This window comes from Prionailurus bengalensis, chromosome D3 (assembly GCF_016509475.1).
Source record: "Prionailurus bengalensis isolate Pbe53 chromosome D3, Fcat_Pben_1.1_paternal_pri, whole genome shotgun sequence".
Classification (NCBI taxonomy): domain Eukaryota; kingdom Metazoa; phylum Chordata; class Mammalia; order Carnivora; family Felidae; genus Prionailurus; species Prionailurus bengalensis.
In genome coordinates this window covers 28460809-28487971 of record NC_057356.1, presented here as the reverse complement: position 1 = coordinate 28487971, position 27163 = coordinate 28460809, and the positions used below count along the sequence as shown (strand labels likewise).

General features: G+C 40.2%; 1 protein-coding gene across 2 annotated transcripts in view; it reads right to left on the bottom strand.

The window, feature by feature from the left end:
* CLTCL1 (clathrin heavy chain like 1) overlaps positions 1–26543 on the bottom strand; it is a 103545-nt gene extending 77002 nt beyond the window's left edge. For both annotated transcript variants that reach the window (XM_043558098.1, XM_043558099.1), the window contains exons 1-3: positions 26348–26543; positions 14800–15007; positions 2132–2400 (exon numbers count right to left, since the gene is read on the bottom strand). In XM_043558098.1, the coding sequence (XP_043414033.1) occupies positions 2132–2400; positions 14800–15007; positions 26348–26389 (519 nt within the window). In that variant the 5' untranslated portion in view covers positions 26390–26543. The remainder of the gene's footprint in view (positions 1–2131; positions 2401–14799; positions 15008–26347) is intronic.
* Between the last annotated feature and the right edge of the window lie 620 nt (positions 26544–27163).

Sequence of the window (27163 nt, the reverse complement as noted above, 5' to 3'; positions counted from 1 at the left end):
TTGTTCTAGCTCTGTGAAGAATGCTGGTGTTACTTTGATAGGGATTGCATTGAATATGTAGACTGCCAATTCTTTATTTTCATGCCAATACCATCTTGGAAATTTACCATGACAGCATGTGTCATATAGGTTTTACCTGTCTGTGACTCTCTCACAATTCATCTCAGCATCTGCAGGCTCTGTGTAAGGTACACTCCTCACCCCTCACATCACAAACATTAGCAACACCTGAGCTGTCTGCAACCTCTGCCCACCATAAGGGTCAGCAACATCCAAATCCTTTCAGTGGAAAGCCAAAGGCAGAGTTTCCAGAAAGGAGAAAAACTCCATAAACAGCATCTAATCTAGGGTTAGTAAAATTCCCAAGAGGCAATAATTCCAGCTAATAGATGATACACCACAGAAAATGGCCTACATGTAAAATTACTCCTTTTATGGAATCTGGGCAATTAGACCCAAACAAACTGTTATGGGTGAACTATTATAATGTTATGTCACATGTAGAAGCAATGGGAATATCTATTATTCCAGATGTGATGTGACGTTTCCTACCAATAATATTGTCATTCCAGCTTAACTCTCAGCCCTGACAACCAGAAGTAACTGGGGCTGAATGGAAGCCATGGGCCTATCACGGAAAGGCTCTGTGGCTAAGCAAGTCCCTTAAATTACACCAAAGAACCCCCAGATCATCTGAGGAGACAAACCTGTCAGTGTAATACAAAGATGAAGGGTTAGAGCAGAGGTTCAACTCTCCCTCATCTATGCCTCATTCTGAGACAAATGCTAGGCCATCATCCAACTCTCCTCTCCCTGAGAGGCATCTCATGCACCTCCAGGTTCTAGCCATTTTATCTCTAAAATCTCAAGCTTTGCCTCAGGATACCTGGCTGGCTCAGTCAATTAGGGCATGCAACTCTTGATCTCAGGGTTGTGAGTTCAAGCCCAACGTTGGGCATAGAGGTTACTTAGCAAAATAATAAACAAACAAATGAAAATAAAATCTCAGCCCTTGCATCTCCAGTTCATCTCTAGGCTCACTTCTTCTGGGCGTTGCAGAGTGGAGGAGACTTCCAAAGTGGAGAGAAGTACTCCTTCCAGCTTTGCTCACTCTTCACCCTTCTCATACATGTCTTTACTCCAGAACACACTATATGGCTTTATTCCTGTATCTGCCTGTCAACTAGCTTCCCAGCCTCCAGTCTTCATGGTGGTCCCTCCTCAATATCACTGACAGCATTGTTTCTATCCCAACACGCTGCAGAGAAGGAAAATAAATCATATCACTCTCACTTTAAAACCTGTTGCACAATTCCCACTGCCAGTAGCATGTACCTCAGTCTTGCCCCCACCCATCTCTCAGCCTTGCCCCTCTAGCTGTCTCTTATGCATCCCATAGGTATCAGCCAAGGTGGATGACCCCGGACTCACAGAAAGAGCCATTCTCTTCCACTTCCATGCCTTTGCACACACTTTCCTTCTCAAGTGCACTTTTATAGCCGCCAAAATGCAGCTTAGAGGCCCCCTCTGTTATGAGCTCTTTCTGACTTAAGGTATTCTCTTACAGCTCCCACAGCACTTTCTTCGAATGTCTGACAGTTCTCTAAGTGCTAGAATTCCACATTTATACTTTCCCCACTAGGCTAAGGAAGACCATTCAATGGCTAGAATTAGCTAATAAAGATCTAAGACCAACATCCTATAGTACCAAGTATCTGGTAACTGAATTAGCCCCCGGGAATGAAAAAAGGAAGCACAGCAGAAAGTTACTGCTTTCATTATAAAAGTATATGAATTAGTAACATTCCATTAAAGCCCTAAAAAAGCCCCAAAACTACTTCCCATAAATCTATAAATTCCAAGTGCCTCTACAAAATTCCTCAACAATTCACTTCTCAAAACTGTGCCAGAAATAGTTTATGGAATGAATATCAGTAACCCAATGGAATACAGAATAGTTAATGGGCCAAAGTTAAATTACAATTCTTATATGACCCAAAGTTTGGATTTCTTGTTAATTTCTAATTCTTTTAGGCTGGGACCTATTTCTTCTGCCTCACACCTATACCAATTTTAATATTACACCTTTACACTCCATCAGACCAGTCCCTGAAGGCAGCCAAAAGCTTACCTGAGCTGATATGCCAACGAGGAGCAGCCACTTCTGATACTCATCAGTCCGGTAGTGGATCATCTGGCACCCTGCCAGGCTGGCATGTCTATCAAACATCTTCACAGGCTGAGAGTCACCTTCCATGCTCCAGTGGTAGACTGTTGTCTCAGTCACAAGGGCAACAGTATTCACAGAGACCCATTTCCAGAAAATCACCTCTTCTGCCATGGTATGAGACTTCATTTTACTCTTCATTTCAATATTAAAGATTTGAAGTGTCTTTCCAGCTAGTATTTGATGTGATGGAGATTAGAGAAAGATAAATTGAAAATGTGAAAGACAAATTCTTACACTCTTATTTATTTATTCATTTATTTTTATTTAAAGTTTATTTTACTTATTTTGAGAGAGAGAGAGAGAGAGAGAGAGAGAGAGCGAGCACAGGAGGGGCAGAGAGAGAAGGAGGGAAAGCAAACCCCAAGCACTATAAGCATGGAGCCAGATATGGGGCTCAAACCCACGAACAGTGAGATCATGACCTGAGCTGAAACCAAGAGTTGGATGCTGAACCAACTGAGCCACCCAGGAGCCCCCATATTCTTATACTCTTAATTCTGAATCCTTTTAATATTATTTTAAGTTGTAAAACTTACAGCTAATCTGATTAAGAGGGGAAAGAAAGTTGCCTGAGTAGTAATTAACCACACTTGATGTCTCAATATTGAGAAGAGCCTCCTTCAGAAGAATGTAAAAGTGTGTAAATGTAGAATATATGAATAACAATCATAAATCAGTGCTTTTGTTTTTTATTTTTAATATTTATTTATATTTGAGAGAGAGAGAGGCAGAGCGCAAGTGGAGACAGGGCAGAGAGAGAGGGAGACAGACTCTGAAGCAGGCTCCAGGCTCTGAGCTGTCAGCACACAGCCCAATGCAAGGCTTAAACTCAAAAGCCATGAGATCATAACCTGAACCAAAGTCAGACACTTAACTCACTGAGCCACCCAAGGTGCCCCAGAAATTAGTTCTTTTGAAGCAACTATCAAGTGAATCAGTTTTAAATTGATTTTTTTCTAGTTTTAAAATATTTTTTCAGGATAAGGCAACAACAATAAGACAATCTTTCTTTGGCATCTCCAACTTTCAGGAAAGAATACTATCATCCCTTCAAATTAAACAACTTGTCCACATAACAGGGTCATTTAATCTTAAATTCTAGACCAGTGCTGTTAAACAGAATTTTCTACAATGTTGGAAATGTTCTGTACCAGCACTACCCAGTACAGAAGACACTAGCTACATGTGGCTATTAGGCATTTGAAATGTGTCTGGTAAGACACATTTAAGGAAAATGAATTTTTACTTTCATTTAACTTTAATTAATTTAAATTTAAACAACCTCATGTGAGTAGCACCCAACAGGGCAACTAGGTTCTAGACAACAGGCTTTAGTATCCATCCTCTGGTAAGAGATTCATATTGTTTCCACCTCTGATAAAAAGCGGAGTTTTGATCTTTGTATCTATGCAAAACTTAGAACTAACATGAAATACTCTTTCCCCCCAAATTAGGACCAATGCAAGGATTATTTGACCACTTTTTTTTGGCACTGAACAGGATATCCTAGCTAATGCAATAAGGCAAGAAAAGTAAAAGGCATAAAAACAAACAAAAAAAAAGAAGTAAAACTGCCTTCATTCACAGACAACATAACTGTTTACAAAGAAAGTCCTAAGGAATCTACCAATCTACAAAGCATTATCAGCACTAATAGGTGAATATAACAATACTGCAGGATATGAGGTCAATATACAAAAATACCACCAGAATTTCTGGATGCCAGCAGCAAACAATTTGGAAATAAAATTTTAAACAGAACTGTAGTACCACTAAAAAGGAAAAAAAATCCCTCTCAATCAAGAAATCTATATCCAGAAAAACTGTCCTTCAAATATGAGGAAGAAATTAAAACATTCCAAGATAAACAAAAGCTAAGGGAGTCAGGTACCACTAGCACTCTTATAAGAAACGCTAAAGGGATTCCTGCAGGTTAAAAGGACATTAGATAGTAACTCAAAGCCATCTGAAGAAATAAAGATCTCAATAAAGGTAAATACATGGGTAATTATAAAAGCTAGTATTATTGTAACTTTGGTTTGTAACTTCGTCTTTTGTTTTCAACATGATTTAATAGACTCCAATATTAAAAAATCAATGAGTAGTCTAAAAACTAGTATTATTGTAACTAGTCTGTAACTATACTTTTTGTTTTCTACATAACTCAAGAGATGAATGCATAGAAAATAATAATTAGGGGCGCCTGGGTGGCGCAGTCGGTTAAGCGTCCGACTTCAGCCAGGTCACGATCTCGCGGTCCAGGAGTTCGAGCCCCGTGTCGGGCTCTGGGCTGATGGCTCAGAGCCTGGAGCCTGTTTCCGATTCTGTGTCTCCCTCTCTCTCTGCCCCTCCCCCATTCATGCTCTGTCTCTCTCTGTCCCAAAAATAAATAAACGTTGAAAAAAAAAAAAGAAAATAATAATTAGTTTATGTTTTTGGATACACAATGTATAAAGATGTAATTCTGCGACAATAAAAGAAGTGGGAATGGAGATGTAAACGAACAGAGTTTCTGTATGTTATCAATAGATACAAACAGAGAGGGAGGGAGGCAAACCATAAGAGACTCTTGAACAGAGAGAACAAACTGAGGGTAGATGGGGGGTGGAGGAGAGGGGAAAAGGGTGATGGGCATTGAGGAGGGCACTTGTTGGGAGGAGCAATGGGTGTTGTATGTAAGTGATGAACCATGGGAATCTACCCCAAAAATCAAGAGCACACTTTACACACTGTAGGTCAGCCTATTTGACAATATGTTATATTAAAAAGATAAAGAATAAAAATTTTGCATAAAAAATGTTAAGCCAGTATAATTTCAAATTAGATTGTTATAACTTCAGAATGTTAAATATAGTCTCCATAGAAAACACAAAGAAAATAGCTGTAGAATATACACAAAAGAAACAAGAAAGGAGTTTAAATGTTTTCACACAAAACAAAAACAAAAACAAAAAACACCAAGTAAACATAAGGAAAAGATAGTAATGTAAGAAATGAAGGACAAAAAAGCCATAGAGTATGTAGAAAAAAAATAGTAAAATGACAGAAGTCCTTCATCAGCACACATTAAATGTAAATGGATTAAACTCTCCAATCAAAAGACATAGACTGACAAAACAGATAAAAAACGTGATCCAACTATATGCTATCTAGCAAGACTCATTTTAGATCCAAAGACACAAAGAGGTCAAAAGTGAAAGGATGAAAAAAGATACTCCATGCAAACTGAAAGAGAGCAGGATGGTTAATTTCAGACAAAATAAACTTTAAATAAAAAAAATTGCAAAGAAACACATCATGCTAAGTGAAATAACCCAGTCAAAAAAAGACAAATATTGTATGATTCTACATATATTAGGCATCTAGAGTAGTCAAAATTGTAGAGACAGAAAATATAATGGTATATGCCAGGGACTGAGAGAGGAAGTTCCTCATTCCTTCCTCTCCCAGTTATTGTTTAATGGGTCCAGAGTTTCAGTTTTGCAAAAGGAAAATAGTTCTGAAGGGGGATGGTAGTGATGGGTATACAACAATATGAATGTGCTTACACTAAAAAATGGTTAATATAATAAGTTTCATTATATGTATTTAGCCACAATTTTTAAATATTGAAAAAAAAGTTGGAGATTTCAATACCCCACTCTCAATAATTAGACAACTAAACAGAAAAATATATTTGAATACTGCTGTCCAATTCAACCTGACATCTTTAGAACACATCACCCAACAAGAAAATATGTTCTTTCCAAGTATACCTGGAACATATTTGAGGACAGATCATATGCTGGCTATAAAAAAGTCTTAAGAAAGTTTAAAATTTGAAATCATATAAAATAAATTATCTGATTATAATAGAATTATTAGAAATCAATAATAAAAAAGTGGGATATTTCCAAATTTTGGAAATTCAACAACACAAATGTAAATAACCCTTAGGGCAAAAATACTGTTTTAAATGTCAAGATCTTAAAAGAAGATCTCAGCGGCTCCTGGCTAGCTCAGCATGCAACTCTTAATCTCAGGGTTGTGAGTTTGAGCTTCATGTTGGGTGTACAGATTACTTAAATACTTTTTAAAAATGTACTTACAAAAGAAGATCTCAAATCAAGTAAGTTTCCACCTTAATAAACTACAGAAAGAGCCAACAAAACCCAAAGGAACAAAAATATAGAGATTAAGAGTAGAGCAAAACTCAAGGAAAAATAACAGGAAAGTAATACAGAAAAATCGATAAAACAAAAAGTTGGCTTTTCACAACAATCAAGAAAACTGACAAACCTTAGACTGATCAAGAAAAAAAGACAAACCCAAATTACCAAAATCAGGAATAAAAGAGAGGACACCATTGGTGATCTTGAAGAAATTAAAAGGATTACAAGAAGAGTATGAACAATTTTATGCCAACACATTAGAAGACTTAGATGACTTGTATATAAATTCCTAGTAAGATAAATTACCAAAACTGACACAAGGAAGAAAATCTGAACAGATTTACAACAAGTGAAGAAGTTGAGTTCTTAGTTTAAAATTATCTCATAAAGAAAAACACAAACTCAGAAGGCTTTAACTGTTAAAGTTTATCAAATATTCAAAGACAATAGAAATATGAAGTCTCTCACAAACTCAGAAAGCAGAAGAGGGACCACTTCCCACGTCATTCTGTAAGGGAATACTAACCAAAGACAAAGTCATCACGAGAAAAGAAACCACAGACACTTATCACAAAAATGGAAGAGTCCTTAAAATATGAGTGAACCAAATCTAGCTATACATAAAAACAATTATACCCTATTACCAAGAGGGATTCATTCTAGGAATGCAAGGTTGGTTTGTCAATTCACATAATATATTACACTCTAAGGGCCCAAAACCATATGATCATCTCAACAGATGCATCAAATGCATTTGAAAAAGTCAACCGCTTCTCATGATAGAAGCTCTAAACAAAATAAAAATATAAGGGAACTTCTTCAACTTAATAAAGGGTTCATCTATCCAAAACCTACTGCTAACATCATATTCAATGATGAAAGACTAAATTATTTCCCCAATTTCAGAAATAAGTCAAGGATGTCTGTTCTTGCCACTTCTTTTTTAATTTTTATTTTGACAGAGAAAAAGAGAGAAAGAGAGAAAGAGAGAAAGAGAGAGAGAGAGAGAGAGAGAGAGAGAGACAGAGGGAGGGAGGGAGGACAAGAATGCACACATGCAGGGTAGGGGCAGAGAGAGAGGGAAAGAGAAAATCCCAAGCAGACTCCTTGCTGTCAGCACAGAGCACAATGTGGGGCTTTATCTCACCACCACAAGATCATGACCTGAGCCCATATCAAGAGTCGGACACTCAACCTCTGAGCCACCCAGACACTCATGTTCTTGCCACTTCTATTCTGCCAATGCAATGTTGAAATAAACTGAATAGAATCCAGATGAGAAAGGAAGATGTAAAACTCTCTATATGCAGATAACCATGATGTGGTATATCAAAAATTTGAAGAAACGCACTAAAAACTCTAAGAATAAAGAAGTTTAGCAATTGTACAGAATACAGATGTGTATATAAAAATCAGTTTTGGGGCGCCTGGGTGGCGCAGTCGGTTGAGCGTCCGACTTCAGCCAGGTCACGATCTCGCGGTCCGTGAGTTCGAGCCCCGCGTCGGGCTCTGGGCTGATGGCTCAGAGCCTGGAGCCTGTTTCTGATTCTGTGTCTCCCTCTCTCTCTGCCCCCTCCCCCGTTCATGCTCTGTCTCTCTCTGTCCCAAAAATAAATAAACGTTGAAAAAAAAATTAAAAAAAAAATCAGTTTTAAAAATGGGTGAAGGGGAATAGAAGATACAGATTTCCAGCTATGAAAGATATAAGTCCCAGGGATAAAAGGTACAGCATAGGGAATACAGTCAATGATATAATAGCACTATATGGTAACAGGTGGTAGCTATACTTGTGGTGAGCACAACATAATGTACAGACTTGTGGAATCACACTAAGTTATACACTTGAAACTAATGTAATGTGTATCAACTATGTGTATCATACTATATCAGGATTTGTACACTAACAGTGTAAAACAGGAACATCTGGGTGGCTCAGTCAGTTGAGTGTTCAACTCTTGATTTTGGCTCAAGTCATGATCTCAGAATTGTGAGATAGAGCCCCATGGCTGAGCATGGAGCCTGCTTAGGATTCTCTCTCTCTCCTCTCTCTCTCTGCCCCTCCCCTGTGTCCTCTCTCACTCTCTCTCTAAAATAAAATAAAAATTTGGGGCACCTGGGTGGCTCAGTCGGTTGGGTGTCCGACTTCAGCCCAGGTCATGATCTCACAGTTCATGAGTTTGAGCTCCACATCGGGCTCCGTGCTGGTAGAGCCTGGAGCCTGCTTCGGATTCTGTGCGTCTGTCTCTCTGTCTCTCTGTCTCTCTCTCTCTCTCCCCCCCTACCCCTGCTCATGCTCTGTCTCTTTCTCTCTCAAAAATAAATAAATGTTAAAAAAATGTTTTTAAATAAAATAAAAATTTAAAAAAAAGAAAGTATAAAACATCATTGAAAAAATTGAATATCTAAATAAACAGACATTCCATGTTGAATGACTAGAAAACTCAATATTGTCAGATGGCAATTCTTGCCAAATTGATTAATAAATTCAATGCAATCCCTATCAAAATCCTATCAGGCTATTTGTAGAAACTGATCCTAAAACTTAAGTGGAAATTAAAAGGACCTAGTTTCATAGTTTCAAAAACTATTTTGAAAAATATGAAGTTGGAATACCAACACTATCTCATTTAAAACTTTCTACAAAGCCATAGGGGCACCTGGGTGGCTCAGTTGAGCATCCGGACTTTGGCTAGGCTCATGATTTCGCGGTTCATGAGTTCAAACCCCACAATGGGCTTGCTGCTGTCAGCACAGAGCCAGCTTCAGATCCTCTGTCCCCCTCTCCCTCTGCCCCTTCCCTGCTTGTGCTCTCTCTCAAAGATAAATAAACATAAAAAAAAAAACTTACTATAAAACCATAGTAATCAAGTATTTGGCACAAGGTTGGGCATATGGATCAATGAAATAGAACTGAGTCCAGAAACAGGTCTATTTATATGGTTAACTTATTTTTACCAAAGTTGCCTAGATAATTCAATGGGGAAGAAGAGTCTTTTCAACAAATGGTGCTGGGACAACTGAATGCCCTTACCCCACTGAAAAAAGAAAAAGAAAAGGAAAAAAGAAAAAGAAACAAGAAAGAAGAAGAAAGAAGAGGAGGAAATGAAGAAAAACCTAACATTTGCCATACACAAAAAGCAACTTAAATCAGACTATGGACCTACATGTAAGCGTTAAAGCCATAAAACCATTAGAAGAAAATATAGAAAATCATCATGACCTTGCACTCCTAGGCTAAGCATTCCTAGGTAAGACTCCAAAATCAAGATCCATTAAAGAAAAAAAGTGGTAATCCGGACTTTATCAAAAATAAAAAATGTTTTCTTCAAAAGATATATTAGGAAAATAAAAAGAAGAGCTACAAATTAGGAGAAAATATATGCAGATCACACAGTTGATAAATGATTTATAACCAGAATATACAAAGCACTCTTAAAATTCAATAATAAGACAAATAAGCCTATTAAGAAATGGGCAGGGCCACCTGGGTGGCTTAGCCAGTTTAAACATTCCACTCTTGATTTGGGTGAGCCCAATAAGTGAGTCATGATCTCACAGTTGGTGAGAATGAGTCCCGAGTTGGTCTCTGTGCTGACAGAGCAGAACCTTCTTGGAATTCTCTCTCTCCCTCTCTTTCTCTCTGCCCCTCCCTCGCTTGTGCTCACATTGTCTCTCTAAATAAGTAAACAAACTTTAAAAAAAAAAAAACCTTTAAAAACTGGGCAAAAGATTTGAAGACATTTCTCTAACAAGATACATGAATGGCAAAAAAAAAAAAAAGACATATAAATGACAAATAACAACATGAAAAGAAAAGACACTTAACATCCTTAGGCATTACAGAAATGCAAATTAAAACCACCATGAGGTATCCATAGGTAGCCTCTGGAATTACTTTAATAAAAAAGACAGTATCAAGGGTTGCATACATGTTACAAAAACTAGACTCCTCATACACTGTTGGCAGAAATGTAAAATGGTACAGTCACTCTAGAAAACAGTTTGGTAGTGCCTTAAAGAACTAAAAAAATTTACTGTATGATCCAGCAATTCTACTCCTAGGTATTTACCCAAGAAAAATGGAAATATACATCTACAAAGACTTGTAGGAAAGTGTTCACAGCAGCGATATTCTTAATGGCCAAAAACTAGCACCAATGCAAATGTCTATAAACGGATAAATGAATAAACAAAATGCGATATATCCATGGAATAATAAAGTTGGAATTTTACTCAACCATAAAAAGGTTGATACTGATACAAGTTACAATGTAGATGAACCTGAAACATACTATGCTAATTGAAGGAAGCCAGATGTAAAAGACTGTATATTGTATGATTCCTTTATTTGTAATGTCCAGAAATGGCAACTCTACAGAGTCAGAAAACAGATCAGTAGCTGCCTAGGGCTAAGGATAGAAGTGAAGAATGACTGCAGACAGGAACAAAGGAACTTTTTGGGATAGCAGAAATTTTCTAAAACCAGAGCATGGTGATAGTTCCACAACTCAATAAATTTTTTAACACTGACTTTTATTTTTTATTTATTTTTAACTTTTATTTATTTATTTGAGAGAGAGAGAACGTGTGCAGGCACTTGGGGGAAAGGCAGAGAGAGACGGAGAGAGAGAATCTTAAACAGGCTCCATGCTCAGTGCAGAGCCCAACTCAGGGCTTGATCTCACAACCATGAGATTTTGACCTGAGCTGAAATCAAAAGTCAGGCGCTTAACCAATTGAGCCACCCAGGCACCCTGACAACTCAATAAGTCTACTAAAAGTCACTGAGCTGTACACTTATAATAAATTAATTTCCTGGCATGTAAATTATACCTGAAAAAAATGGTTAAGAAAGAAAAAAGTGACTGGATTAGAAGTTCAACTATAGGATAGAGGTACCTTTTAGTTTCAAATAGCCTGGGATCATATAAGAAATTTCCTCTAATTCAAAAACTTGTCAAGTTGTCACTAGACTGGTTAAAAAGGACTTGTTTTACATGAGGTACAAAATATTTAGTGACACAAAAAGAATTAAAAAAAAAAAATAAAAGAGACCAACCTCCTTTGGGAATCAATCCTCTGTCAGATTCCAATTGTCAGGGTGAAGGATGTGCTACCGCAAGGGGGTACCATCCCACCACCTCTCCCCTCCCCACCTGGGTCAAGTGCTAACTGCTAGGCTGGCACTGTATAGCCTATACTCAATCTACCTCTAAAAATTAAGGGGAAAAGGTAGAGTTTGTAAAAAGAAACACAAATGACTACTCAAAGTGCTATGTTTCATAATAACAGTAAGAAATATACTCGGGCCAATAATGCAAGTAGTCAGGAAACTTTTTCTTTATAGGGGCATACAAGATCTCTGTCACATATTTGTCTGTTTTTACAACTTTTTAAAAATATATAAACCATTCTTAGCTTGGGGCTGTACAAAAACAACAGGTTACCTATCCCTCACTTAGAGTATTAATGTTTCATTAAGATGATGAGCAACAGATGAGGAATTCTACCCCCATTTCCCGTCAAGGGTAAGAATGTATCTCCGGTTTTAAAATATTCACTACAAAGGCATCAGTAGAGACAGTCTGAAGAAAGTGTGGTAAGTGAATCTGCTCCAGGCTTCTCCAGAAGGATGGGCAGTGGCATGGGCTGAGGACCTCAGGAGCTCTCAGCCAGATAAAAGGACAGACTGCAAGGCAGACCTTTTTAAAAAAGAGGTACATCTCATGAAGAGCCCTTTTCCCATCACAAGACTTCACCAGCCAAAATGGGTAGTCTGTGAGATTTAAGACCAGGACCCTTGACTTCACTTTCATGCTTTCACACTGGCCCCTATGGAACTAAGTCATGTGAAACAATAAAATTATAATTAAATCATCTCTGTAATTTAGCCACTGTACAAATATCTTTTTTTTTTTAAAGATACTTTTGCTTATTTTGGTCTAGGGTCTTTGAAACACACCACCACCACTTGCCAAAAAATTGTACTACAAGGGTCCAAGGTTATCCTAACAGCCACAAGATTGTAATAAAAACAGAATACTTAAAATTATATAACTTTGGTTCCACAGCTCACACTTCCTCATGCAAAAGAAAATAGCAGTCAACTGCCATAGATAAAGCAATTCATATGAACACTGAGAATGAAAAAAAAAAAAAAAAAAAAAGAGCAGCGCCTGCCATCAGGAAGCTGGCCAGACCTCACAGTCAAACCATACTGCTCTCCTAGTGGACATAAACCATCTCAGAGGACACCAACCTCAGACAAGTCCCTCTGAGACCATGATAAAGTGAGACAAAGCAAGGCTGCTTCAGAATCTTATCTAAGTACAGACAAAAACAAGGTAACTGGGAAACCCACAAAATACCAAACAGCCATTCTCTTGGCTGAAATGCATGACTGCTACTTCTTTAACCAATTCCAGCTTTATCCTCACTCTAGTCTGCCCTTCCCCTATAGGTAAGATTTACTGAGACACCTAATCATAAAATTACCCCCACTTTCTAACAGCATCCAATCTTTCTTTTTTAATGTTTGTTTATTTTTGAGAGAGAGAGAGAGAGAGAGAGAGAGAGAGAGAGAGAGAGAGAGAGAGAATGGGGGAGGGGCAGAGAGAGGGAGACACAGAATCTGAAGCAGGCTTCAGGCTCTGAGTTATCAGCACAGAGCTCAATTCGGGACTCAAACTCACGAACCATGAGATCATGACCTGAGCTGAAGTCAGACATTTAACTGACTGAGCCACCTAGGTGACCCTAACAACATCCAATCTATAGCAAACTCCTGTTTCCTTAGACCATCCCCCAAATCACCCAACTGAAGCCCAAATCCTACAAAAGTTTTTTTCTAACACTCTCTATTAATACTGTGACACCTCCCAGCTCCCCATGGTGTGATTTCTCTCTCACTTAAACAAGTAGTAAACCCAACTTGTTCAACTTCGGGTGTGTTGCCACTTTGGTTGGAGGGATTGAGAGCATGTAAATACCGAGTTCTCTCCACTCTCCTACCACACTCCAACAACTCCCTCTAGGAGATCCACAGTGCACACCGGTATAGAGAATCATATTAGAGGACCAGGAAGACTAAATTGCTGGTTGTCTCTCAGACCCGCTTAGAATACCAAACAGCAAACACCACAACAGATAAGGTCTCTCAAAAGTATTGCAAAATAGGGGTACCTGGCTGGCTCATTTGGTAGAACATGTGACTCTCAATCTCAAGAGTCATGAGTTCAAGCCTGACATTAGGCATGGAGCCTACTTTTAAAAAATTAATTAACTAAAAAAAAAAAAAAAAAAAGTACTGCAAAACAGAAAATGCAGAAGAACCAAAACAATCATGAAGAATCCATAGGGGTGCCTGGGTAGCTCAATCTGTTAAGCATCCGACTCCTGATTTTGACTCAGGTCATGATGCCACAGTTCAGGGATCAAGCCCCACACTGGGCTCTGCTTTGAATTCTTTCTCTCCGTCTCTCTCTGTCCCTCCACCAGGGGCACTCTTGCTCTCTCTCTCCAAATAAATAAACTTTTTAAAAATAAATAAATAAATAAATCCATAAAAGTTAGCAATTTCTTCAATTAAAATTAGTTTACATCGTTTACACTATATGTTCAAAAAATACTTTGATAAGAAATAGAGTTCACAGAAAAAAAGTCATTTGAATAAAAAAATTTAGCTATTTTTTTTTAAATAGAAAGGTTATAACTCCCATATGTCCATTTACCTACTGAAAGGACAAAGTAGACCCTATTTCTGTAACAAAACAGAAGCACAGGCAAAGCTAATATTTGGCATTCACAAATTTTAGCTCCAGAAAGAGTTTTCACTTTTCAAGGTGAGTGATAATACATTTTGCATTAAATATTAACAAGTCCACTATATACATAATCCTTTCAATTTCCCAAATCATAGATTCTTTTTCTCAAAGTAACTAGAAGATTTCAAGCATCCAACATCCCCCTGAGTTCAGGGGAAGTAAAATTCTATTAATCAACAACTATACTGTCCTCAATGTGTTTCACAAGAGAAGCAGTACCTTGGCATACTCTAGGATCCCTGGAGCGCCACTGTAAAGCATCCCATTATGAGCTCAAGGGCACCACATAGCCCAACTGGTAAACATGTGCAGAGTAGTATTGGCCTTTCCAGATGTAGCAGCCATGAGGATGAGACACTGGGCATGCACTCCCTCACGTATGGAGCAGTATGCATGATGTCACAAAAAGCCCAGGTGCTCATGGGCCTCTCATTAAATAAGGTATGCAAAACAGCCTTGGCTAAAACTTTTGTAATTAAGTTTAGTATTATTGATGACACTTAGCTGTAAATTTATTGACAGCTGTCTGATATGTAAGGTAACAAATCAGATAAAGTGAGGTAAAATTCCTTTCTGAAAATACTATCAGGCTTACCTTTCAAAGCTATCACCTTAGAGGCTGGATTCATGATGGCACTTTCTGCAGAGATGGGCCGTCTGATTGGTGCCATTGGATCACTCATGTCAACAATCACTACCTGTGCCTGCTCACCAACCTTTTCTCGGACACATATAAACTTATCAGATTCCATGGTCAGTGTGCTGAATCCAATGTTGGCTGGATTAATTCCCAGGTTTTGGAGCTAAAGAGAAAAAGAAAACATTTGATTAAAATTAAGTTTTTCCTCTCTGAAACACAGTATATCTAATCCATTATTTAGCAAAGTCTAACAGAAGGAAGAAAAGTAAAACAAGAGTTTAGAAAACCTTGGGGGCACCTGGGTGGCTCAGTCGGTTGAGTGTCCAATTCTTGGTTTCCGCTCAGATCATGATCTCATGGTTCATGAGTTCGAGCTCTGTGTTAGGTTCTGCACTGACACCACAGAGTCTGCTTGGGATTTTCTCTCTCCCTCTCTTTCTCTGCCCCTCCCTTGTGCTCACTCTCTTTCTCTCTCAAAATAAATAAACTTTTTAAGGAAAAGGAGTTTAGAAAAAACTTGGCATTAAATAACTGAGGCAAACATTGACTTGTGTTTCTATACCTTTAATAGGTACAGGCAATGCATCAACAGTAGGCTGTAAGTCAAATCTCAAGGGGCTTATAATCATACAGACTGATGAAAACACACAAGAATAAGGATAATGCCAGGAGAGGGAAGGATGCCTTGAGCAATACAGACAGGTAGACATCAGCTGGGAGGGGGTGGAGGAGCCCACAAAGAATAACTCACAGATAAACCCACAGTTGAGGAGAGCCTCAACAAGAAGGTGGTCTTGGAGAGGTGAAGGCAGGGGAAAAGAGGGGAAAGGAAGAAAACAAAAACCAGTTTCTCCAAAAGCAAACAGTAACAAAGATCTAGCCAAGAGTTTTTCTTTTCCTTAAAGCAACCCCACATATCATATTTGATTTAATTTCTCAGTCAGTTTAAATATTTCTTGGCATGCCCAAGGAAAAGTCAACAGGTCTGGTACATCTTTGGAGGTAGATGGATTGCTTGACCTTGTGTAAAACTTAAATCAGGAACCTTTCTTCAAAGGTCACTTTTATACATAGTGCTTGGTTTAAATAAGAACCAAGTTTATTAATGAGATAAACTTCAATGAAAAACCCTGGGAAAACACACACTCAAGAGAAACATGCTTATATCTATAAAATTCCCCTGCCCCAATTTACCTTACAAGGCACCTTTGTTTCTTTTTTTTTTTTTTTTTCAACGTTTATTTATTTTTCGGACAGAGAGAGACAGAGCATGAACGGGGGAGGGGCAGAGAGAGAGGGAGACACAGAATCGGAAACAGGCTCCAGGCTCTGAGCCATCAGCCCAGAGCCTGACGCGGGGCTCGAACTCCTGGACCGCGAGATCGTGACCTGGCTGAAGTCGGACGCTTAACCGACTGCGCCACCCAGGCGCCCCGGCACCTTTGTTTCTAAACATTTTTCTGCTCAACCCAAACCTTACTGATATTGACTAGACTCTTTAGTTACCTTGTGTGATCTTGTATAAAAGTTTACACTAACAGCAAAGATTGGGAACCACTTGTTAAAAATAATGATCAGTCTTTTTTTTTTTTTTTTTTTTTTTTTTCAGTTTGAATACAGCTTTTATTTTTTTTTTTCTGAAATTTATTGACAAATTGGTTTCCATACAACACCCAGTGCTCATCCCAAAAGGTGCCCTCCTCAATACCCATCACCCACCCTCTCCTCCCTCCCACCCCCCATCAACCCTCAGTTTGTTCTCAGTTTTTAACAGTCTCTTATAGAATAGAAACCCCAGAACTAGACCCACAAACGTATGGCCAACTCATCTTTGACAAAGCAGGAAAGAACATCCAATGGAAAAAAGACAGCCTCTTTAACAAATGGTGCTGGGAGAACTGGACAGCAACATGCAGAAGGTTGAAACTAGACCACTTTCTCACACCATTCACAAAAATAAACTCAAAATGGATAAAGGACCTAAATGTGAGACAGGAAACCATCAAAACCTTAGAGGAGAAAGCAGGAAAAGACCTCTCTGACCTCAGCCGTAGCAATCTCTTACTCGACATGATCAGTCTTTAGAAGAAGCACAGATGAGGCTATTCATACTGCCAGTATAATTTTTTATTCTATCATTTTATTCCCCAATGAACTCCTTAAAAGCAAGGATTATATCTTATTTGTCTCTTGTGGTACAGATTCTAGCACATATTTAATACTCCAGCTGCTGAGCAGGCTGCAGGACAACAGGTCACCTTATCTGACCTTTCTGCTAACCCAGGAGGGAAGTATGCTATGCACAACTTACACTAGTACAACACAAGACTTTTAGGTTAAGAAATCTTCCCAAAGCCACAATGCTGATTAATGATGGATACAGGTGTGAATAAAGCTTGTATTCTAAACCACAATACTGTCTTGTTTGAAATTCCCATTTTATTTTCACACATCTGAAGTAGGAGCTTAATGTAGTAAATGCAGTAGTATAGTGAATCAAAGTTGAGACTTTCTCACAGCAAGTAATTTTCATACATTAATTTCATGAGTACTGAACACATGCTACCTGCTAATCACTAACTCTGAAAACAGTAAGATATATAAGATATAGTCACACCATCCAGAGCCCACAGACCATGGAGACTAACAATTATCAGTAGGTTGAACTATATGAAGTTGCTGATAGGGAGACAATGAAAAGTTCCTTTGGGGGCAGAGAGAGGGAGAGAAACAACAGGGTGAAAGAATGTTCCCAGGAGACCTACCTAGTCTTCCTTTTTTTTTTTTTTTTAAATTAAATAAGCATTATACTATATAAGCATATAGTAACATTTGGAGAGCCCCCTAACACTCAAGCACCCAACACTGTTAAATCTTTACATTTCAAAAAAAAAAAATCTTTACATTTCAGAGCCATACACTTAAGTGGGCCTACATTTTCTAAATTTTCACTTTATTCTTAGTTTGGGGATGTTGGGTTAATATGGCAACATTCTGATTTCAACTCCAAAATCATCAAGAATTTGTACCCAATCTCTTGAGTACAGTAAGTTCTTAAATATTAATGATTATGTCCAGTTCCTTACACAAAAGCATATACACACATTCAAGGTACTTGGAAAAGGTAAAAGTACCTCACAAAGGAAGACGCTGTTTTAACAGCTGAGAACAGTGTACCCAAAAATAAGTCAGAGACTATTAGAACTAGAAGGAAGAAGGTGGTTCTCAACCAGGGGTAGTATCCTGCAGTCTCTGGAAACAATCAGGGGCAATCTGAATTGTACAATGACTATAGAACACTACTAGTATTTAGTGGGCTGGGGCCAGGCATGCCAAACACAGGACAATCCCACAAAAAAGAACTTTTAGATATAAAATAGCAAATACCACTGAGTTTTACTCTATATGCAGAAACAGAGTCCCAGAGAAGTGGTGTGCCCAAAGTCATGTTTTCTCATTAGTTAATAGCTACAACTAAGGACTCCTGATTCCTATAATAATTATTCTGAAAGGCAACACAGCTACACATTTAAAACAACGTATATACAAGTTAAGCAAAAGTACACAAGATATTATTTAATAATCTTTTTCAGTACTTAAGACCTGCAATTAAATGAATCCAAATTCAAATCTGACACTGGGGAAAACATAAAAAGAAATTACTCATCCGACAACTCTGTGGTTTCTATATTTAAGGGGCTTAGGGACAGCAGTATGACTGGGAAGGCTGCAGCTGTGTTTATACAGGGCTGTTGGTGAAAACACCAACTGACCATACCAAAGAGCCAGAATGTTCAGTTGCAATAATATCCCAGGTTTTCATGTCTCTTGTCTCTGAAGATGCTAGTCCTTTCTCCTTCTGTATATGTCTCCTCAGGCTCATTCACTGCCTTATCACAGTGCCCATCAGGTGGACATTCAATAATTAATTAGTAAAGAAGTTACTAGTTTTAGGCAGTCAAGAAAATAATTTAATTTTTAAAAATAGATTTTGTATGTCAAACTTACCACAAGCTTTCTCTTAGCTTAAAGAGGAAGCCTTGTAAATGAGGACCTATGAAGAATGAGGACCTATGAAGAATGAGGACACAGAGGTCTTTCCTAGAACTATCCTAAAATTCTAAGACTAGATTAGTTCAGAACAGTTTAAAAACTACATCTGTGTAGTGCTTTACAGAACCTCTCTCAAATTACACCAATGTAGGTTTTCTGTATTTTAAAACCAACACATAAGACCCTATATTTATACGTGTTAAATGTCAACTAGTTGGATGCCTGCCTGTCAAGATCTCCTTGAATACTAATTTTGTCACTGAACTTTGCTAGCCCAGCTCTGCGGCATCCTTCTTCAGCCAGCCAAGAGTTATGGTAATCTCTCCCTGGCATGGAGGCCACCAGCAGGCCTTAAGCAAGAGAAGCAAAAGAAGAAAATATGGAATAGACTGAAAGCAACAGATTCAACAAAGAAAGCAATGAAATACAGGATGGGGGGCGGGGGGGGGGACAGGGTGTCAACAACTACTGCCCCAGAAGAATATCAGTAAGCAATACTGTCAAATATATGCTGCAATCTTTATATAATCTTAAAAGAAAGATCTTCAAATTCTGTTAAGTTACAAAAGTAAAAGGAGGGAATTTCATAGCAGGATTGAAAGAGATATGGTTTCCTTAATAGTGGTTTCTTCTGGGAAAAGGGACCCAAAGTTTGAACAGAAAGGTTTAATTTTCATTTATACTATTCTTCCTATGTGTATGTATTACTTTAAAACTTGTTCCAAGCAGACTTTGCCCCAGCTACAGAATGTTTAAGAAACTGGTGGAGAGGGACCTTGACTAAGATCTTAGTACATAGTAACTCTTTTAATCCAATAAACTCAAAAAGTACTGAGAATCTTGTGCAGTTTAAGGATTTTGAACACTTAAATATGTTCTATGATCATAATTTATTCTTCCAAAGAGGACTTGCCCAAATTCATTTTATTCATTCATTCATATATAAAATACATATATATGTGTGTGTGTGTGTGTGTATACACCTACACACACACACATACATACATACATACAGGGAGAGAGAGAGAGACAGCACACGAGCAGGGAGAGGAGCAGAGGAAAACAGACTCTTAAGCAGGCTCTACGCTCAGCATGGAGCTCAACACAGGGCTTGATCCCATGTCCCTGGGATCATGACCTGAGCTAAAAGCAAGAGTCAGACGCTCAACTGACTGAGCCACCCAGGCACCCCTTGCCCAAATTCATTTAATATTTGCTCACTTACCATACCACTGTTGTGGACAATCTCACAAAGGCTGACCCTTCCACACACCCTGGGTGACCACTTTGTAAATAAGGAAGTCAGAAGGTAAATGATTGGTCTAGTATCTACTTCCAACACAAGGATCATCAGTATACCAACATGCAAAATTTAACAGCTTACACAAGACCTTAAAAACATTTATATGGGTGCACAACAATTTCAGTACACAAAGAGCCTACTGTTGTTTGCCTTAGTGTACCAAAAACCGTTTCACAAAATGGCAACCTAAACCAAACATGTAGTAGGCTGTGAGTACACTGTCACCTTTCAGAGTGACTCCCCAGGGTCTCTCCAGCAGACGCAGGTGCTCATGAACTGTTTTCAGTTCAAGTTCAATCTACTCTTTAGAGTGCTGCCTTTCCTACTCACATGTAAAAGGCTTCAAACAACAAACTCTTTCTTTAATTATGAATGACTAAAAGATTGATTCAATCCAGCTGCGTGTGAGACTCATCTGGAAAGAAAGGCCAAAGTCCTCACTTCTCAGAGATTCTGATTTAGTGTTTAAGGTAGGCACCTACAGAGATGGGCTGGGAAGCACTGATTAAGACTAGTGACCACCTTGCTCCTATAAGTAAATTATATGTAAAATAGACCACCTCGGCAGACTCTGTATCTGTTTTTTGTTGTTTTTTTATTTTTATTTAGACTCTGTATCGTTAAGAATATCACCTCAGAGATATGCTACATAATTGAAATCTTGAGGGAACATGTTTATATGTTCTCTGTTTATTGAGCTGTGCCACATTTCAAAACTCTTACAGCCATTCCTCTTCTGAATCAAGGTGTCATTAGTTCCTAGTCCTGTCTCTATTTTCAGCACAAACAGCAACAACCTTCAAACTTAGATATCCGAATATAAAAAAAGTTCAAACAGTACAGGGGCGCCTGGGTGGCTCAGTCAGTTGAGCAGTCCACTTCAGCTTAGGTCATGATCTCACCGTTTGTGGGTTTGAGCCCTGCATCGGGCTCTGTGCTGACAGCTCAGAGCCTAGAGCCTGCTTCAGATTCTATGTCTCCCCTCTCTCTCTGCTCCTCCCTTGTTTGTGCTCTGTCTCTCTCTCTCTCTCTCTCTCAAAAATAAATAAACATTAAAAAAAAGTTCAAACAGTACATATAATACAAGAAAAATATTTCTGCAGAACTAGTCTTCCTCTCAAAACCAGGGTGACAGGATAAATAAAGCTAAATAAATTGCTGCAATCTTAAGCTGAAGTGGAAGGAATGCTTTATTACAATGCATTAGATATAAAAGTACAGCTTCTGCTTTGGGCACACTCCTGAAAAATTGACTGTAGAATAAAAGTTCCTATACACTGATTTCTACTTTCCCACTGACCATTAGAAAACTATTGTTTTTCCTCTGGGGAAAATCTGGCCCAAGAATTTTCTTTAACTATAGTTTTACAAACAAAACACAAAAATAATTCTTTTATGAGGGACACCTAAGTACCTCAGTCAGTTAAGTGTCTGACTCTTGATTTCAGCTCAGTTCATGATCTCGCAGTTTGTGAGATGGAGCCCCATGTCAGGCTCTATGCTGACAGCATGGAACCTGCATGGGATTTTCTCTCTCCCTCACTCACTGCCCCAATTCCACTATCTCTCTCTCAAAAATAAATAAACTTAAAAAAAAAAAAAGAAAAGAAAAGGATTTCCAGGGGCTCCTGGGTAGCTCAGTCAGTTAAGCATCTGACTTCGGCTCAGGTCACGACTCACAGTTTGTGGGTTTGAGCCCCACGTTGGGCTCTGTGCTGACACCTCAGAGCCTGGAGCCTGCTTCAGATTCTGTGTCTTCCCCTCTCTCTGTTCCTCCTCTGCTTGCTCTCGCTCTCTCTCTCTCTCTCAGAAATAAACGTTAAAAAAATTTTTTTTAAAGAATTTTCATATGAAACAAACCAAAATTAAAAACAGGAAAAAACCCAATTGAGTCACAAATATTAAGTGATGTGATAGACAGAAACCATATTACTTAATGGGGCAGAAACAAAACGTCAGTGTGACAGGCAGGAGTACTCTCAACAAAGTAGACTTACAGTAAATTGTCACAGGTGAGCCATACGGAGTGTCTAGAAAGGCCTACCAACTTTGTCATTAGACAATCTACATTTTAACTAATCAGTCATCAGCTATACAAACATTTTAGTATGAAATTGACTTCATTCCTTCAAAGATCTCAGGGCCTATTATGTACCAGGCAGTGACAATACAACTGCAGATAGAAGGAGATCCTGAGCCTGCAGTCCAGTAAGGAAAGTGACCACTTATACACCATACAGTTACCTCCATCATGAAGGAAGCCCCAAAGCCATGGGGGCACACAGGAAGGGCTCCTAATTCTGACAAATCAGGGACAGCTTTCTGTCATCAAGCAGATAGATACCAGAGGGCTAAGTAGGACTTGGCTGGGTAATGTCTGAGGGGAAGAATGTTCTGGAAAGAGGCAACAGCATGTGCAAAAGCCCACAGGTAAGAATACTGGGCTCCAGAGAAGGCCCTGGAGGACAAGATGGGGGAGCAGCAAGAGAGCTGAGCAGGTGCTGGATTAGGCAGGGCTTTACAGGACATTTGGGAGTCTGGCATTTTCATCCTGGAAGAAGGAAGCGTTCATTGATGAACTTTAAGCAGATGTTTAACCTCTGCGATCTCTTTGCCTGTGTGCTAGAAAACAGAGGGCAAGACTTGAGGTAGGTGACCAGAGACAAAGTTAGTGCAGTCATCTAGGTGAGGAATGGTGGCATAGTCCGGGGTCATATCAGTTATGATGAGAATGGCAGAATGATGCCCAAAATAAACAGAAGAACCAAAAGGTTAGGAAGAAGTCATGGCTGTCTCCTAGGTTCATGGCTGGACACTGGAGAAGATACATGTTTGGTGAGAAAGAAGAACCCTATTTTGGAACATGTTATGTTTGAAGAACCTACGGATCATGCAATGGCCTTATCTAACAGACAGCTGTCATAATGCCAATAACTGACAAGAACAGAACATTTTATTATGTACTGACACTGTCCCACACCTTATTTTATCACATTTATTAACTCAAAACCTCACAATAACTCTATGAGGTAAAAACTATACCTTTTATCTCTATATTACAATTACAGAGATGGAGGCACAAAATGGTTACAAAATTTCCCTAATTCACTTGACCAGTAAGGGCCTGAGTCCAGATTCAAATCCTTACATTTGGCTTCAGTCTGTGCTTTTCACCAAAGGCTGCTATTGTCTCTCCCACATGCATCTCTGAGGCTCAGCAAAAAATATGCAGCCTGCATGGAAACACTGAGCATATGGGAATACATACAAATCACCCAGTAGAGCATACAGAGTGAAAAGATAAAGGGGCTCAAGAAAGACCCCAGGCATATGCCTAAGAAGAGCCCACAAAGGAAACTGGGGAGTGGGCACAGAGGTAGGAGAAACCTTTGGGACACTGTGGTATAACCAAAAGCAATACAGAAAGGGACATGAGGAGGCAGTAAAGCACAGTGTCAGATGCATCAGATGTCTGTGATGCTGGGGTTGGAGTTTATTATTTTTTTGTAGCAGGGATTGGCAAACTACAGACTGTTTTTGCATGGCCCAACTAAAAATGGGTTTTACATTTTTTAGATGGTTTAAAAAAAAAGGAGGAAGGGGGTGCCTGGGTGGCTCAGTCAGTTAAGTGTCTAACTTTGGCTTGGGTCATGATCTCACAGTTCATGGGTTCGAGCCCTGCATCGGGCTCTGCTGGCAGTGCACAGCCTGCTTGGGATTCTCTCTACTTCCCTCTATTTCTGCTCCTCCCCAACTCATGCTTTCTCTCTCTCTCAAATAAATAAATTAAAAAAATGTTTCTTATTTTTAAAAAAAGGGAAAAATATGTGACAAGAGACAATATGTGGCCCTCAAAGGCCTAACATACCTACTATCTGGTCCTTTACAAAAAAGTTTGCATGACGACTTGTGACCTTGGCAAGAACAGGTGCAGGGGAACAGTGGAGGCAAAAATCAGACTGCAGGTTACTGAGGAATATAAGGGAAGTGATGGAAGGATAAAGTAATTCTTCCATGATGTCTAGCTGTGAGGTAAGAGCGTCAAGGAGATAGGAGAGAGGGAGAAGTTTGTTTGCTGTAAAGATGGAGGTGATACCAGGGAAGAAGCCACCACAAGGGAATGGATGAAAACATAGGAAAGGGAAGATGCTACTGAGCAAGGCCCTCCTAAAAGGGGGAGGATGTAGGATCTACAACACAGAAAAGAGGAGGAACCCCACTTTTGAGATAAAAGGAAGGCAGAAAAGAGTGACTGCAGATAAGTTTGTAAGGCTGCAGGCATGAAGGTGAGGAATATCTCAGTTTATGACTTTTGTTTCTCCAATCATCTGCTGCCAGCAAGGGGGAGTAACAGGATCAGGGATTTAAGGAACAAGCGGAAATTTTGAAATGTCTGCAGCTACAGAGTGTACAGTCTAGAAAAACAAGGAATGCAGAGCAACCTCAACACCCGGTTAATGCTGGAGACCACAAGCCACATTTACATGACCTGTATGCTGCAAGCCACAACTATTTTCCAGATAACAAAATGTATTGCTTCAAGAAATGAACTTCGATAGGAATTTAAATGCCTTGCAGCTTACTTGCCTTTCGAAGAGAACATATTTATGTGGCTAAAGCACAGGCTTTGGAATCAGAGATCAGGGTTAGAACCCAAACTGTCACTTATTAGTTGTGTAATTTTACTTGAATTACTTAACCTCTCTGTGCCTCAGTTATGAGAAAGATTAAATGAGATTTATAAAATACATTAGTATAGTGATTTACAAAAGAAATGGCTCAATAAATGATCATATTATTATATCGTTATGATGAGCAGCAATGATAGTATTTTGATATTTCACATTACTGTCAGGAGATGGGTATTCAGGAGACTTCTACCTCCACACAACTGCAGCTATATCACTAACCAAGTGACCGCAGCAGGATACTCTGGTTATCAAGTTTCCAATCTGCATAATAAGAGGATCTGACTGTCACTATCAGGGCCTTTCCCATTTGGATAGAGTTAGAAGTGCTCTGTGCTGTGAAAACATGACCTTCCAATCCACCCCATTCCTTGGAATATCACTGTGTAGTACAAAGACCTGAGTCTGAATCCCTCTCTTGTTTGCTGAATGACTGGACCACTTATTTGACATCTTTGTGCCTTGATTTCCTCACCTAGAAAATAAAATAAATCATATGGGTCTTATGGGATTGTGATGATTTAACAAAAAGCATAGAGACAATGGAAACTATTCATCTAGCCCCCACCTCCTCATCTATAAAATAAGAATCATATCAGCCTTCACAGGTGTGACATGTGCGTGTGATGTGAGTGAAACTGTGCACTGTGCCAGTACAGAACCCTTGGTCAAACACAGGCAGCCAATCTTTATTTTCGTGAGGCACAACTCTATTAGGAGAACTTAAGATACAACAAACTGGGACCTCATTAAAAAGCTAAACTTGGGGAGGGGGTATCGCATTAAAAGGTGTTATGAAAACACACCATGCTCCCTTTTCCTCTTTGGTCACACGATTTGACCATCCTTCCCCACGAGACCACCCCAGTGGCTGGGGTAGTCAACAGACGCAAACTCAGGTGTTAAGGGTCGAGAGATGCAAAAACGGGGAAATTAGGCTCAGACACAGATTTTAGTGGTATAAAGCTTGCGACTAGAATCCGTGTGCACCGCTCGTCAGTCTGGTTAAAGCTCCCATAGGCACTGAAAGGGGACATTTCGGCAGATCTTCGGTTCCCATCACCCGGCGCTCTCAGCCTGCATGCCATCGAGGTCGGAGCCACCCAGAATGGACTATCGTCGCTACCGGATAACGGGTTTCTGCGACCAGCACACCTGGCGGGGCCGCACGTGCGGGCCACCGCGCCCTCCCACTGCACCGGCCGGCGCGCCTCGACACCGACCAGCACTCCCGCCCCACCACCCGCACCCCCCCCCAGCCGGCCCGAGTCTGTGCGCTGCGTCGCCTCCACCCGAGTAGGGGTCGAGGGCCAGGGGCTGGAGGTCTGGGCAGCCGGCCAGTCAGCGGCTCCTGCCGGGTCCCTGGAGAGCTGGGGTGGCGGGGGGCGCGGCTGACATACGGAGCGCTCGACCCGCAATGGAGTCTGCCCGGCCTCGGTGTCAAGAGCCCAGGCCTCACCTGGAAGTGCTCCTGGAAGCGGATGGGGAGGATCTGCGCCATGGCGGGCGCGGTGCCGAAGCGGCGGCGGAGACAGAAGCGACGGTGGCGGCGGCTGCGGTGGCGGCAGCTCCCCTCACACTCTCAGACAAGCGGCGGCGGCAGCGGCCGCGCAGGCGCATTACCCCAGCCCGCGTCCGGCACGGGATCCCTACCGCATAGCCCCTGCGCGGAATCACTCCGCCCGCTGCCTGAGGGTCCGCGAAAAGTAGTTCCGCGCGTAGCCGCACTTCCGGCACCTGGGAGTAAGACCGGGTATTCCCTTCCCTAGGGTGGTGGTCACGGCTGGTGTGTGCGGGAGAGTGGAGGGGTAGTAAACTAACGCCTGGCCGATGGCCTGGGCAGGTGTGCGCGGGAAAGTGGAGGGGTTTCGGGCTAACCCCTAGCTAGTGCCCAGGAGGGTGTGCGCGGGAAGATCGACTAAGTCTCTGGCTGCCGCAAGCCAGTGCTTAGGACAGGTGTGCGCGAACGGGGACTAGGCGTGGGATGCCCTCAGCAAATTTCCTGTGGGATAGAGTTTTCAAACAGGTAAACCAAGACTCGGGACTGCCCTTGCCTAGAGCCTTCCATATGTAGGGGGTGGCGGGCAATGGGGGAAGTTCTACCTCAAACTCTGGACAGTTAAGAGACACCCTTTTATTCAGGCACAGATGTCCCAAAACCATCGCGAAAGGAATCTCAGAAGTACGTGTACCCCGCTCCTGTAGGGAACCTTTCCTGGCTCATGCAGTTTCTAGACAGTGCTATATGAGAATATCAGTGCGGAGAGCCTGCAAA